Source organism: Daktulosphaira vitifoliae, unplaced genomic scaffold (assembly GCF_025091365.1).
Source record: "Daktulosphaira vitifoliae isolate Bord-2020 unplaced genomic scaffold, ASM2509136v1 Scaffold_5, whole genome shotgun sequence".
Taxonomy (NCBI): domain Eukaryota; kingdom Metazoa; phylum Arthropoda; class Insecta; order Hemiptera; family Phylloxeridae; genus Daktulosphaira; species Daktulosphaira vitifoliae.
Window position 1 is genome coordinate 11,447,547 of NW_026099576.1, and position 14,999 is coordinate 11,462,545.

General features: G+C 24.6%; 1 protein-coding gene across 1 annotated transcript; it reads left to right on the top strand.

Moving 5' to 3' along the window:
* Window positions 1-7,164: 7,164 nt before the first annotated feature.
* LOC126906642 (uncharacterized) lies at window positions 7,165-8,196 on the top strand. Its single transcript, XM_050687341.1, has 2 exons — window positions 7,165-7,964; window positions 8,035-8,196. Exons 1-2 carry the CDS (start codon window positions 7,493-7,495, stop codon window positions 8,067-8,069), a joined length of 507 nt encoding a protein of 168 aa, XP_050543298.1. The 5' UTR covers window positions 7,165-7,492; the 3' UTR covers window positions 8,070-8,196.
* Window positions 8,197-14,999: the final 6,803 nt, after the last annotated feature.

The following is a 14,999-nucleotide window of genomic DNA, read 5'->3' on the forward strand; positions in this document are numbered from 1 at the left end:
TCGTTAAAATTTTTCCATATCGAATATATTTGTAACTTGCCTAATTGAGCTTCATTTTCTTTTTAACTCTGATGTGATTTCGTACACAAAATCACAGAAAATAATAGAAAACAAAAATTTACACATTTTAATGAAAATATTAGAAAATAAGTAATAAAAATAATTACGGATTTTTTAATTAAAATATAGTTTTTTGAAGTGTCAAAAGACACGTATTCTTTCTGTTATGCATTTATAAATAATAAGATAAGCGTTTATAATAAAACATCTGGTTTATTAAAATAATGTTCTTTAATTTTTTTAATCATAGATTTATTCAACTAATTAAACATTTACTGACAAATATTTAATTTACAATGTATTTTTTCTAAAGTTAACTAGTAAATAGATGAATACATTTAAAAATAGTTTTCAAAAATTATTACTTGATAATATTTTCAGAATTTAAAGTTGATATTTTTATGTATTATTCATAGTAATCGCTATACTTAATATATATTTATAAATATGTTAAATAAATATAAGTAAACATTAGTTAACAGTAAGGAATTCCTCAATATCTTTACTTTGTTATCATTATTTTTAAATACAATAATTAATAATAATAGTTTATTGTGTAATAAATAAATAAATCCCAAAATTGAGAAAATTATATGAAAACATCGTAACGCAATTTATAAACTGAAACAAAAGTTATATGATCTGTCATATTTAAGCTATAATATAATAACAAGCACATGCAAAAGAGGGAAATAATTGAAGTTATAGCGTCTTGTGGTGGAATTAAGCTTTTTTTTTAATATTGATAGAATTTTGTTATTATAAGTAAGATATTTTTTAAAACTTTTATCGACGTATAGTCGAGATATATTATCATATAGGATTGTATTTATCCCTTGTAACATGAGAAAAAGTACACCTCATATTTTGTATATTATTGTAAGTATTTCATAGTCAGTTCAGGACTGCATTTGTGTGTACATTCATCCCGCTCCTTTATTTTCTTGAACATAACTGACTCACCAATTACATTGTTCATAAATTTTAATTCTCATTTTTTTTTGTAATATTTTGAGCCAATTTTTTTATATGTTTCATTAGAAACCCATAACTTTAACATAAAAATAGCAAATTTTTTGTAGTAATTTTTAACATGAAGACAAGTCCAGATATCAAATTTTTTTTTCAAATTTAAGTATATTACATAAACTTCAATTTAATATATATACAGGGTGGAATGGATCTAACTGTCAGTTCATATAACTTATGATCTACATAACATTTAATACTTTTTTTTTTTTAATCAATCTTTACAATATAGAACTATATTTATTTTAAATATAGTTCTATATTGTAAAAATTGATAAAACATATTTTATGTTTTATGTTATTTTTCGCAATTACAAAAAATTTTTTAAAAATGAATTTTTTTTAAGATTTTAAGATAAGTTTTATAGATAAGTTTTAAAGAAAAATATTGTTACCAAAAACTCTTATTTTAATTCAGTAGTTACTTTTATACAGAATTTTGAAATTTGTTAAATTTTGATTTTTTATACAATTTTCCTATGGTATCAAATGTCAGACCTTATTATATAATGTACACAAGTAAACACTTATTACATTATTTACTGGTAACAGTACGCGATTTCTTTTCCACGGATAATAACAACTTTTAACGCGCTTTATACAAAAATGATTATCTCTAATCTTTATTACAAAAGTTAGAAATATTATCGTATGTCGACTACAAGTGATCCATGCTTAGCTAAGTTAAAAGTGATAACAATTATTAATTTGCGTGTTTCTATCATTGTAATCATACTATTATAGGATATTCCTTGTTAAAAGATTTGATAATAAATGCACTTATTCACTATTATTCGCGTTTCAATTTATGATATATGAACTTATTTAATTAAAAATTCAATATGTTTTAGACAATGTTTCTATAATTTTTTTTTAATAATCTGAATTATACTACTAATTGTTTTTTCATGTCAATTACAAATGCTTATTCAAATGTTAATAATTTTATCATAATAAAAGAGTTTTTGGTAACAAAATTTTTCTTTAAAACTTATCTATAAAACTTATCTTAAAATCTTAAAAAAAATTAATTTTTAAAAATTTTTTTTGTAATTGCGAAAAATAACATAAAACATATTTTAAATATAGTTGTATATTGTAAAAATTGATTAAAAAAAAAAAGTATTAAATGTTATGTAGATCATAAGTTATATGAATTGTCAGTTAGATCCGTTCCACCCTGTATATATAAAAGTTTCAGTATTCCCGGAACATTATCATAATTTAAGTTGAAAAAGTTATACTTTTATACACATGATTAAAATTTGACCCCTTGCATGAAGGGATATTGTCCAATATAAAAAAAAATATGTCGGATAAAAGGGATATATAAAGTAATTATATAAAAAAAAAATAATATTCATCCATACATTTTTCAAAAATGTATAGCATAATAAATTTAAAAAGTATAAAAATTTAAAGGGCTTGATGCAATACTTTTCAATAAAAACTGTTTATTTATGAATAAATACAATGGACTACAAGGAATTTTCATCAGAAGCAAAAATATATTTCATTTCAACTTTTCGCGTTGTTTTTAAATCTGCAATGAGACTTTTTCTATATCTTTTATTTTTTGACATTATTATTAACTATTAAAAAATAAGTAATTACACATCAAAAAAAAAAAATTTGTTTTCAACTTAATAGGGATTTTGATTTTTAAAATGTTAAAAATAATCAGTGCAAAATTACATTGTAATCAATTTTATTAGTTCTTTAAAGTTGATTTTTTTAAAGTTTATAATAAAAAAGTAGAATTTGTTACCATGACATTTTTAGCTCAACTTTAAAACTCTAAAAGTTTATATTTTGTGAAAAAGTTGCCATTTTGGAACTCCCCTGTAGGCAATTAAAGGGTCAAATGTTCATAAAAATATATCAAATGATAGGTAAATACCATAGGTATTTAGGTATCTATAAAGAAAATTTTATTGATCCATACATTTTTCAAAAAGTTATGAAAGTTTTAAGAAAAAAAAATTGAAAAAATGTCAAAAATTATCTATTTTTAAAATTGTAATTTTTGGGGGATTTCCCCCATTTACGGGGAACGAGGGAATATTTTACAAATTTTTGAGGGTAATATGTTTAACTAGATACAAATTGTGATCTTTTGATGTATTGTTCATCCAAATCGGTCCAGCGAGTACTGAGATTGAGCGATCATAGACAAAAAAAAAAACCCATCACAGGGGAGTCGCGGCACAGTGGTACGTAGCATAGTTAGATCAAGTATAATGATATCTGACAGCGATTAAAATCACTATCTTAAAAAACGCTTCGATACAAATCTGTAGAGTGTTTAATTTTAAAAAATTGATGGATTAGTACAAAAGCTACATGATTTTTGTGTTCTTTATTATTTTATTATTTATAATTAATAAATACAAATTAACACAATATTTAATTTAATTATTAAGGCATGTTACACACGTTAATCATAACCGAACATCAATACTTTTTCTTATCAACAATTACAAGTTTACAACGTATCATTAAATTAGTAGTTACCAACATAAAACATCACAATGATCTCCATGATTTCCTTATTTATATCCTGATTACAAGTTTTATGATTTATAAGTGTAATATATGAACAAATAAATATCTATATATATTTATAATATATAAATATAAAGGGAAATGGTCTTATTTAAAAAAATGTATCTCGAATGAAAGAGAGATATAAATATTATTTCTCATAAAAAAATTGTATTATCAATACACTTTTCTATAAGTTATAGTATTATAAAGTTAATAATGTAAAATATAAAATTGAGAATTTTCATACAAAAATAGCATTTGGTAACTATTTTCACCGTGAAGACAACATAAAGTCCGAATTTTTATTTTGCCATGATAAAGTATATTACATTATCTTTAATTTAAGATATGTATAAAAGTGTCATAATGGTTATTTTTAAAAAAGTTATGGCAGTTTTCAGTAAAAAAATTTTATCAAATTTTTATTTTTTAAATTGATTTTTTTATACTGTTTTTAGTCAGTTCATTTTCGACGACCTACCTCACTCTACTTATTTATTACTAAAAAATTTTAGGTGATGATATTCTTATAGATATATTATATAAATAAATGTTTCACTTACCTCTAATTATCCTGATAAGACTGATTATTCTGTTGTGATGAATCATGTGGTTGAAATCACTATTAATGATATGTATGTATGTACAAGTATAGTACTAGACCAAAATGCAATATAATCATGAATTTTTTTTCTATGTTAAGGTGTATAATAAAAATAAATAAATTAAATACCAATATGTTTTATGAATCAAATGTTTTTATCTTTAAAGAAGTTTTCGGCCGAAAATAAGATGAATAATAATTCTTTAGTCTGAGAGACTAAAAATGTAAAAAGGCCTAGATTTGATATAGAATTGTAACTAAAAGTAAACTATATACCGATGCATAGTCCATGAGGGAACACTAATTTTAAGATATATTTTTATTAAGTATATGCATTATTTATTACTTGTATTAAAATGTGATACTAGAGATGTTCGTGAACGAATAGTTCATTTGAACTATCCACTTAGATGAACTATTCTGAACTGTTTCAGTACCTGTAATTTAACAGTTCACAGTTCGAAAAAAATTGGTAGCAATGTATAAATGAAATAGTTCGCGAACTTCTTTAAAAATTCTCTGTGGTTCGTTGTTCGAAATACTGTAAATGGTTAATAGCTGTTTACAATTAGATAACAAATAAATTATATTGTTAAAATGTTACACGGTTTTTAACTGTTTAACAATAAAATAAATTCATACTATGTACAAATATTAGATCAGATTTCTGATTTAACTTAGGACTACTGGTCAATATATCTACCTTGAATTAGGTGATAATGACAACATGAGCCATGAGGGTATTGATTTTTTTTAGTTAATGATGTTCAGGTTAAGGGTTAGTCTATAACTTAATTGCCCATAAGTAGTGTGAACTACAACTGAACTGTGTACTGCTATACTAATAGTGATAAAATGAATAGTTCATTGCCAAAATAATATCAGCATGATCAATAAAATTAGTGAACTTAAGAATAGTTCATTTGAACTATTCACTTGAATGAAGTATGAACTAATGAACTATTCACAGAAATGAACTAAACTTTCCATCTCTATGTGATACTACAAACATTACCTATCATTTTATATACTTTTTTGTGATTTTTTTGTAGGTTAAAAACGTGAATAATTTAATCATATCGTACTGAATGGTGACATAACAATAAATAAATTATACCGTAGCAGGTTATCTTAATTTTTGTTCCTGTTTCATGTAATACTAATACAATAGAACCTCATTAATCCGGACTTCGCTTAATCCGGACAGCTGTCTAATATTACGAAAAATAAGCAGTTTATGCCGTAGACTAAAATAAACATAAAAGCAAGTTCCTCAAATTTTCCATAAGTACATATATTCTTATCTACCGTCATTAAAGTTATCATAAACTATGTATTAGTAATTAATATTTTGGTCATTATTATATATATACATAATTCTATCCACATTAAATATGTAATGTTTTTGCTGGACCTATTATCATGTTGCAATACATATTGTAATGTTGCAGAATTTATATGAGTTTTTTTATATATTTAAATCTTATCAATTAGATGTGTGTGCAGTAGGTGTAAAGTATTTTAATAATTTTGTATATGATAACCTCCACTTCAACCGGTCCGATATCTGTCATCATCAGCTGACCGTACACTGTGCACCTGTACCAATATTGTTATGTCCCCTCAATGAACGTGTTCAAAGTTGGCACCACCACCACCCGGCGTCACGATCACCGGCCACTACACAAATGCCGCTACAACAGATTTTTTTTTTCTCATCCAAACTACCGAGGCGACAAGCTGTCTGTTTTTTTTGTGAAAACCACGTTTTTGTTTTTTGTATTTTTTTTTGTCCTCCGTTTTTTTTTTATAAAATAAAACGTCGAGATGTCCACGATGGCGTAAGACACAACTATGGCCGGTGGTGGGCCGGCACTCCTCAAGATCAAGTACAACATCAATAAAACCCCCTTTTACCCCCTTTTTAATTTGTGTATCAAGCACCTCCTTTTTTTTTCTTCTTCTTTCATATGAAAATATATATATTTAAAATAATAATTATAAAATTTAATCATTAATTATAAAAAGATGTTATTATATTATACATGGCCTCTTTTATTTTTCTCTCTATACTTTTCCCTCATTTTTATTAATATTTGTTTTTTTTTTGTTTTTATCAAAACCTAGTAGCTCCGTCAGCAAGTACTATCTTGTTTGGCGCGGCTACTAGGTCACTGTCCAGTGTTCCCCCTGGGCAGTGGGTAATTAGTAGGCCCTCTGTTTGGCTGAAACCTTACAATATATATTGTATATCATATATAGTAATTAGTATAATATAATATTCTTAAATCTATAATACAGAGATGTTTTTTGGTTATTTTGTTTAATCCGGACTTTCATTAAATCAGACAACCTAGAGCACTTATTAGTCCGGATTAATGAGGTGCTATTGTACTTAAATAAAAAATTCCTATAACTATTGTTTCAGTTAATATTTGTGTTGCTTTGTTTTCGAGTAATTTTATCAATATCGGGCTTAATTTATTACAGAAAAACTAATTTATTTTTTGTATTTAAAAATACTAATAAATTAACACACAGATATTCAGGATATTCTTAGGAATATATTTTTCTAAACAATACAAATAAAATTAATGCGATTAGTATTAAAAATTGAGAACATCAACTTTGAATTGTGTAAATTATTATTGGAAATAATATCGGAAATATTTAAGAGGTATAATAGCTTTAAAATTAAAAAACTAAAAGAATATTATTATAATACGAAAGTTGTTTTATCATAAATATTTATCTTACTATTTATAAAGAACAAAATAAATACAGGTCTTATAGAACTTTGTCGAATTATATTTGAACCGAAAAATTTCAATCATTATTATTATTATTTATTTTCCAATGTTGTTATTAAAACTTATCCATTTATGTATTTTATTATTTTTTGTAATTATATATACAAAAGGAGATTGGTGTAATAAAGAGAAAGTAGACAAACTTCGTAAGTTACTACAATGTTCGGGATGGAAAAATTTAAACGATATCAACTTTATACAATACTACGGTAAAAAACATTATATTCACAATTTGCTTGAAACAAAAACAAATGGCAATAATTGTGAACAAAAAACACGAGGTTTGTCTATATTTCTTGGATGCACATATATAAAAGTTATAAAAAATCTTTTTACATCAGTTATTAGCAACATATTACAAAATTGTCAAGAAAACGACAATCTTAATGGAATAATTTGGACAGAAGAACTCATAAACATAATCTCCATTTTAATTGTTCCAATGGCAACATTGATGAAAGGAGCAATTGAAGCTTTGGATAACATACATAACTATCCATTGACTATTCTAAATAAATTCTTTATGATAAGTCCTTTATTAGAAAAAATAGAAAATATTCTTGACGAATTAAAAGAACAAAATATATCACGTGATGATTTAACGACTTACTATAGCATATTACAAATGGTAAGATTATGTTCTAAAAACATAATAATAGTTTTACAAGTACAAATTAAATCCTATTGTGAGTTTGTACCTTGTGATACAAATGATTTATGGGATGAATGGTCTCAAGAATATGAAGCCTTTATTGACCAAGATGAAAAATTATTATTTATTAAATTCCTAACCAAAAAAATTAAAAATTATATAAAAACAGTAATTACAGAAAATTATTTTCAACTCGGATTTAAATTTGATCCAATTACTGAAGAAACATTTATACCAACACCAACAGAACCAATAGATCCAGGTATTTATAATAACATATATTATTTAAATATAAATTCAATGACTTAAAAATTATTATTTTTTGAATTTAGAATTGGAATTTAAAGAAACATTTGAATACTTATAATTACAATACAAATAAGCACTCAATAAATGTTAAATAAATATTTTTCTCAATTTAGGGTTTTATTTATTATAAAAAAAATATTTTATTATTTATACATAAAATCAATAATTACACACTTAAGATATTGAAGATATTCTCAGGAATAAATTTTTCTAAAGAAAATCTTATGTATTCTAAATAAATAAATATAATAATGAAGTACGGCAATCAACACGAATCTGTTAAAACTCGAATTTAAATTTTGTAAAATATTATTTGATATGGGAAACGTTTAGTTAACTCTAAAATTATAAAAGTGTACGTATATTATTATAATACATCAGATGTTTAAGCATATATGTTATTTTTATTTTCTATAAATGTAGAATATACGTGTCATTTGACACTTTGGCAAATTGTTTTTTTAATCTTTAAATAATTTTTAAAATATATAAAATGATTCTATTTTAAATTTATTTATATCATCAAAAATTAATGTTTTGTATAACAGTAGTTCTAGGGCGATTCACAATAAGCCGGTCGAGAAAATAAAAAAAATTTTTTTTGAATTGAAAATTTTTTCAATTTTTTTTACTTAAAGTGCCATAACTTTTTTAAAAATAACCAAATAAATATAATCTTTTTTTATATAGATGTATGATATCATTACCTTTCATTTGGTATATTTTTTTTATATGTCTGCCCACAGAGGGGGATTTAAAATGACAACTTTCTCACAAAAAATTAATTTTTTCAACTTGACTTTTGAAAATTTTCCGGAAAGTCTGACACTTTTATATATAAAACTTAAATTAAAGTTTATGTAATATACTTTATCATGGAAAAAAAAATTTCGGACTTTATTTCGTCTTCACGGTGAAAATGGCTACCAAATGCTATAATTGTGTGAAAATTCTCGATTTTATTTTTTACATTTTTAACTTTATAATGCTATAACTTATTGAAAAGTGTATGGATCAACATAATTTTTTTATAATCCCTTTTTCATTCGACATACTTTATCTTAATCAGGATATTAATATGGAACTAGCAGATCATGTAGCTTTTGGAATAATCCACCAATTTTTTAAAATTAAACACTTATTAAAGATTTGCATCGAAGCGTTTTTTTTTATAGTGATTTTAATCACTGTTAGATATCATTATACTTGATCCAATTATGCCACGTCACCACTGTGCCACGACGCCACTTTGCTGGGTTTTTTTTTTATTTTTTTGTGTCTGTTACCACATTTTCTCAGCTTTCACCGAACCGATTTCTTTCAACGATAAGTCATATGATCCAAAATCGTATTTAGTCAAAGACATTACCCTGAAAAATTGACAAATTTTCCTCGTGTCCCATAAATGGGTGAAATCTCAAAAAAAAATTCTAATTTAAAAATCGCTAATTTTCGATTTTTTTAAATTTTTTCTTTTTCTTTTTGCCATATCTTTTTTAAAAATAATGAAATTAATAAAAATTTTTGTTATAGATAGGTGAGATATTTACCTATAATGTTGTATATTTTTTTTATAAATTTGACCCTTTACCTGCCTACAAGGGGGATTCAAAATGACAACTATTTCACAAAAAATTGACTTTTTCTACTTAATTTTTGAAAGTTTTCCGGTAATACTGACACTTTTATATATACTTTAAATTAAAGCTTATATAATATACATTATTATTGAAAAAAATGGGTAAAAAAATATGCTATTTTTTTGTTAAAATTTTTGATTTTATATTTTACATTTTTAACTTTATAACACTATAAGTTTTTGAAAAATGTATGGATTATTAAAATTTTTTTAAAAGAATTACTATTTATATTCTTCTTTTACTCGACATATTTTAGCTTCGATGTGAAGCTGAGAAGGTATTAATTTTACTATGGTGTTTTTTTATTTTTTTTTTTTTGTTTGTTGCCACTTATTCTCAGCTCTCACTGGACCGATTTCTTTCAACAATACGTCAAAAGTTACAAATCGTATCTAGTTGAAGACATTATCCTTAAAAATTGAAAAATTTTCCCTCGTTCCCCGAAAATGGGGGAAATATCCAAAAAAATTACAAATTTAAAAATCGGTAAATTTTGTCATTTTTTTCATTTTTTTTCTTAAAACTTCCATAACTTTTTGAAAAATAAACAAATCAACATAATTTTTTTTTATACTAAAACCTTAGATATTTACCTTTCGTTTGATATCATTTTTTTGAAAATCTAACAATTAACCTGTTCATGGGGGGGGGGGGATTTAATATAGCAACTTTTTTACAAAAACTGACTTTTTCAACTTAATTTTTGAAAATTTTCCGGATATACTGCGTCCTTTAAACATTTATCAAATTAAATCTTATTTTATGTGCTATAAAATGAATAAAAAAAATTTGTCCCGACACTTAATCTTCTGCATGTAAACGGCTGCCGTAGTTAAAAAAACGCTATTTTTGTGTTAAAATTTTCAACTTAAAAATGCTATAACTTTTCGAAAAATGTATGTATCAGCACAAATTTTTTTTTTCTAAATATACTATAAGTATATCTTTCATTTGACATACTTTTTATTAAAATTAGACAATTTCCCCTTATATAGGGGGCGTTCAAAACTTAAAACATTGTATATAAAATAGAACTTTTTCAACTGAACTTTTGAAAATATTCCGGAAATACTGCGTCTTTAAACATATATTAAATTAAAACTTATTTTATGTACTATAAAATGAAAAAAAAAATTTGTCCCGACACCTTATCTTCTATGTGCAAATAGCTGTCGAAACTTAAAGAAAAATATAATGTTTGCGATAAAAATTACCTTTTATCGGAATGTTTTTTGTACTTAAAACTCCCATAACTTTTTCAAATATTAACAAATCAAAATAATATTTTTTTATATTGAAACCTTAGATAATTCTTTTTCATTTGATATCATTTTTTTTTTGAAAATCTAACACTTATTCTGCTCACAGGGGGGATTTAAAATAGCAACTTTTTTACAAAAACTAACTTTTTAAACTTGACTTTTGAAAATGTTCCGGAAATACTGCGTCCTTTAAACATATATCAAATTAAAGCTTATTTTATGTACTATAAAATGAAAAAAAAAAATTTGTCCCGACACTTTATCTTCTGCATGTAAACAGTTGCCGTAGTTAAAAAAACACTATTTTTGTGTTAAAATTTTCGATTTTCAATTTTTAATTTTCAACTTAAAAATGCTATAACTTTTCGAAAAATGCATGTATCAGCACAATTTTTTTTTTTCTAAATACATTATAAGTACATCTTCCATTTGACATACTTTTTATTAAAATTAGACAATTTCCCCTTATATAGGGGGGGTTCAAACTTTGAAACATTGTATAAAAAATAGAACTTTTTCAACTGAACTTTTGAAAATGTTCCGGAAATACTGCGTCCTTTAAACATATATCAAATTAAAGCTTTTTTTATGTACTATAAAATGAAAAAAAAAAATTTGTCCCGACACCTTATCTTCTATGTGCAAATGGCTGTCGAAATTATAAAAAAAATGTAATGTTTGCGATAAAAATCACCTTCTATCGGAATGTTTTTTGTACTTAAAACTCCCATAACTTTTTCAAATATTAACAAATCAAAATAATATTTTTTTATATTGAAACCTTAGATAATTCTTTTTCATTTGATATCCATTTTTTTTTGAAAATCTAACACTTATTCTGCTCACAGGGGGGATTTAAAATAGCAACTTTTTTACAAAAACTAACTTTTTAAACTTGACTTTTGAAAATGTTCCGGAAATACTGCGTCCTTTAAATATATATCAAATTAAAGCTTATGACATGTACTACAGAATTAAAAAAAAAAAAAAATTGTCCCGACGACCTATCTTCTATGCGCAAATGGCTACCGTATTCAAAAATTTGCTATTTTTTTATTAAAATTCTAGGTTTTGTATTTTATTTTATTTTAGAATATCTTATTAGGAGAATACACTGACTTTCATGAATATTATATAATTTAATTGACATAGAATAAAGTTCATAAGACATACAAAATTAAACTTATTAAAATTTTTTTACTTTTTTAAAGTCGAAAAAGTAATTTTTAAATTTAAGTTAGCTTAAATAGCCAATTTTATCATGCAACAAAAATCAACGAATAGTTGCCGAATGGGTAACACCTTGATCTTTAACGCCTAGGGNGAGCAACGAACAGTTGCCGAATGGGTAACACCTGTTCTTTCACGCTTTGAGGTTCAAATTCGTCTGTGGCTTTTAATATTTTGCATTTTTTTTTGAGTTAGAATAAAATTTTCAAATCATTTGATATTTATCTCACTATCGTCTCCCCTCGTGAGAAGAAATTTATATTCAAGTTAATATTATTTTACAATGTGGTTCTTTTTGTGGCTACGATTTATTTTGCCAACCCTCACTAGACCTACTTATTTTAACGATACGTCAAATGATTACAATTCGTATTTAGTTTAAGTTATTACTTATAAAAATCGAAAAAATATTCCTTATTCAAATAAAAAGTAGCTTAACCAGCTTTTTCCATACACACAATTAAAATCATTAATATCTAATATTCTTAAAGTATTTATTGTCGAATTAGATTTGATATGATAAAAGTATTCAACTACAAAAGTAAATCATTTTACTTTGTAATTTATTAATTTTTAACTCCATTTGTGTGTGCTACTACCAGTCTATAATTTTTTTGTAATATGTTGCTATATAAATCATAAATTTAAAAAAAAAATTATTTTTAGTTTCACCTGAATGGTGGATTTTAACAATTATAATCAAATTTTATAATACACTCAATTGAGTAAATCATTTTAACAACTTTGTTTTGTTTGATTCATTTAGTTAAAGTAAATCATTAAAATTAATTAAGTCCTGAATATTTCCATTGTAGAATCTTTTTAAACACCAAAAGTTAATTAGAAATGATTACGATGATTTTTATTTAAGTGATCTATTACGATAAAAATGTAAAAAAATAGAACTTTTCTGATAAGTGTACTGTAAATAGTAATTATAAAATTTCTTGATTGCATATTTATCTTAACAATTACATTTTTTTCTATTTAATAATGTCAATTTCAAACATGCAAGTTGAGCTAAAAGTTATGGTAATTAATTTATTTTTTTAAAGACTTTCACTTTAAAGGACAAAAAAAGCAGGTTCAAAATGATTACTTTTAACATGTTAAAAATCAAAATCAATAATAACATCAATAAATATAAAGGATCTTATCACTATAGTCTCCCCTCGCGAGAAGAAATTTATATTCATGTTAATATTATTTTACTATGTAGTTTTTTTTGCCAACCCTCATTAGACCTACTTTTTTCAACAATACGTCAAATGATTACAATTCGTATTTAGTTATTACTTTAATAAATTCATTTTTTTTTTTTTATTATAAACATTCACTTTAAAGGACGAAATAAAGAAGGTTAAAAATTATTACTTTTAACATATTAAAAATCAATATCAATAATAATTTGAAAACAATTCAATATAAAAATTATATAATATATAATTAAAAGAATTACTAATCTGGGTATAATTAAGGAAATAGAAGTTGATGTTGCTTGTAATTATCCATCATTTTTTTAGAATTAAACACTATCTACAGATTTGCATCGAATCGTTTCTTATGATAGTGATTTTAATCACTGTCAGATTAAATCTATACTGGACCAAACTATGAAACGTCCCCACTGTGCTGGGTTTTTTTTTTTAAATCAGATCATTTCCCTTTATATATTTATTTATTATAAATATATATTTATTGATATATTACGCTTATAAATCGTATAACTTGTAATCTGGATATAAATAAGGTAATAGGTGATCATTGTGCTTTTGGAATAGATAACAAATTTTTTAAAATTAAAGACTATCTACAGATTTGCATCAAAGCTTTTTTTATGTTAGAGATTTTAATCACTGTCAGATATGATCTATACTGGACCCAACTATACCACGTCCCCACTGTACCGCAACCCCACTGTGTTGGGTTTATTTTTTTGTAAAAATTATTTAAAAAAATTACAATAGATTAGATAAGAGAATAATTTTCATATTTATGTTTTGTAAGAAAACCTATACTTTCAAAATGTGAAGAAATCAAAAAGTTATCATCGACATGTTTTGTTTATAGTTTTTATATTGTCAAAATAATCGTTAAACGTGCAGTAACCATATCATGCGCGTGACTATTAATTTCATTTGTTTAATTTCATAAATTTATTGGTAAATAAAAACTTTGAAGTGTTGTTTTTATTTCCCCTATTAACGCATAGTCGTAGAAAACTTATGTACTAAGACATAAACCAAAGAAAGCGATAAAATTATCAATTACTTATTATTGGATGCTAAGACAACTTTTTATTTTTCATTATAAGAGTACTTTATAAATGACGTTGATGACTGTTCAAGGAGGAGATAAAAGTGAAATAAATGAAATGCGTTATTTTTTTCTTAATTAACCGCCCAAAACAGACACATTGGAATCAGCTAATGCGATTGGGAGTTGTAGCTGATAATTAATGGTGCCCGTACAAAATTATATAGATATTAATAATGATGGTTCTCGCTTTTAGTGAACTACAATCAACCACACGTAGTATATTTTTCTTTCATTAGAAATTGATCTTGCCCATTGATAATCTGCTTGCAATTTATCATTAACAGACAGATAATAATAAAGAGAGGTTAATTACGATGAAATGAGAACAAGGTTTGCAGTGTGAAACATCGTCCGTATTATCTACATACTGCAGTATTAAACACTGAGAAAGCAATTTTTAAATAAAAAAATTGTGAGGCGTCGCGGGACGCCTGGTAGATGTGAAACATCTTGTTAACATTTTATACATTTTTTTTGCATAGACGGATAGATTACAACAAGATATGGCATAATGATTTCGTATGGCAAACCGCCTGT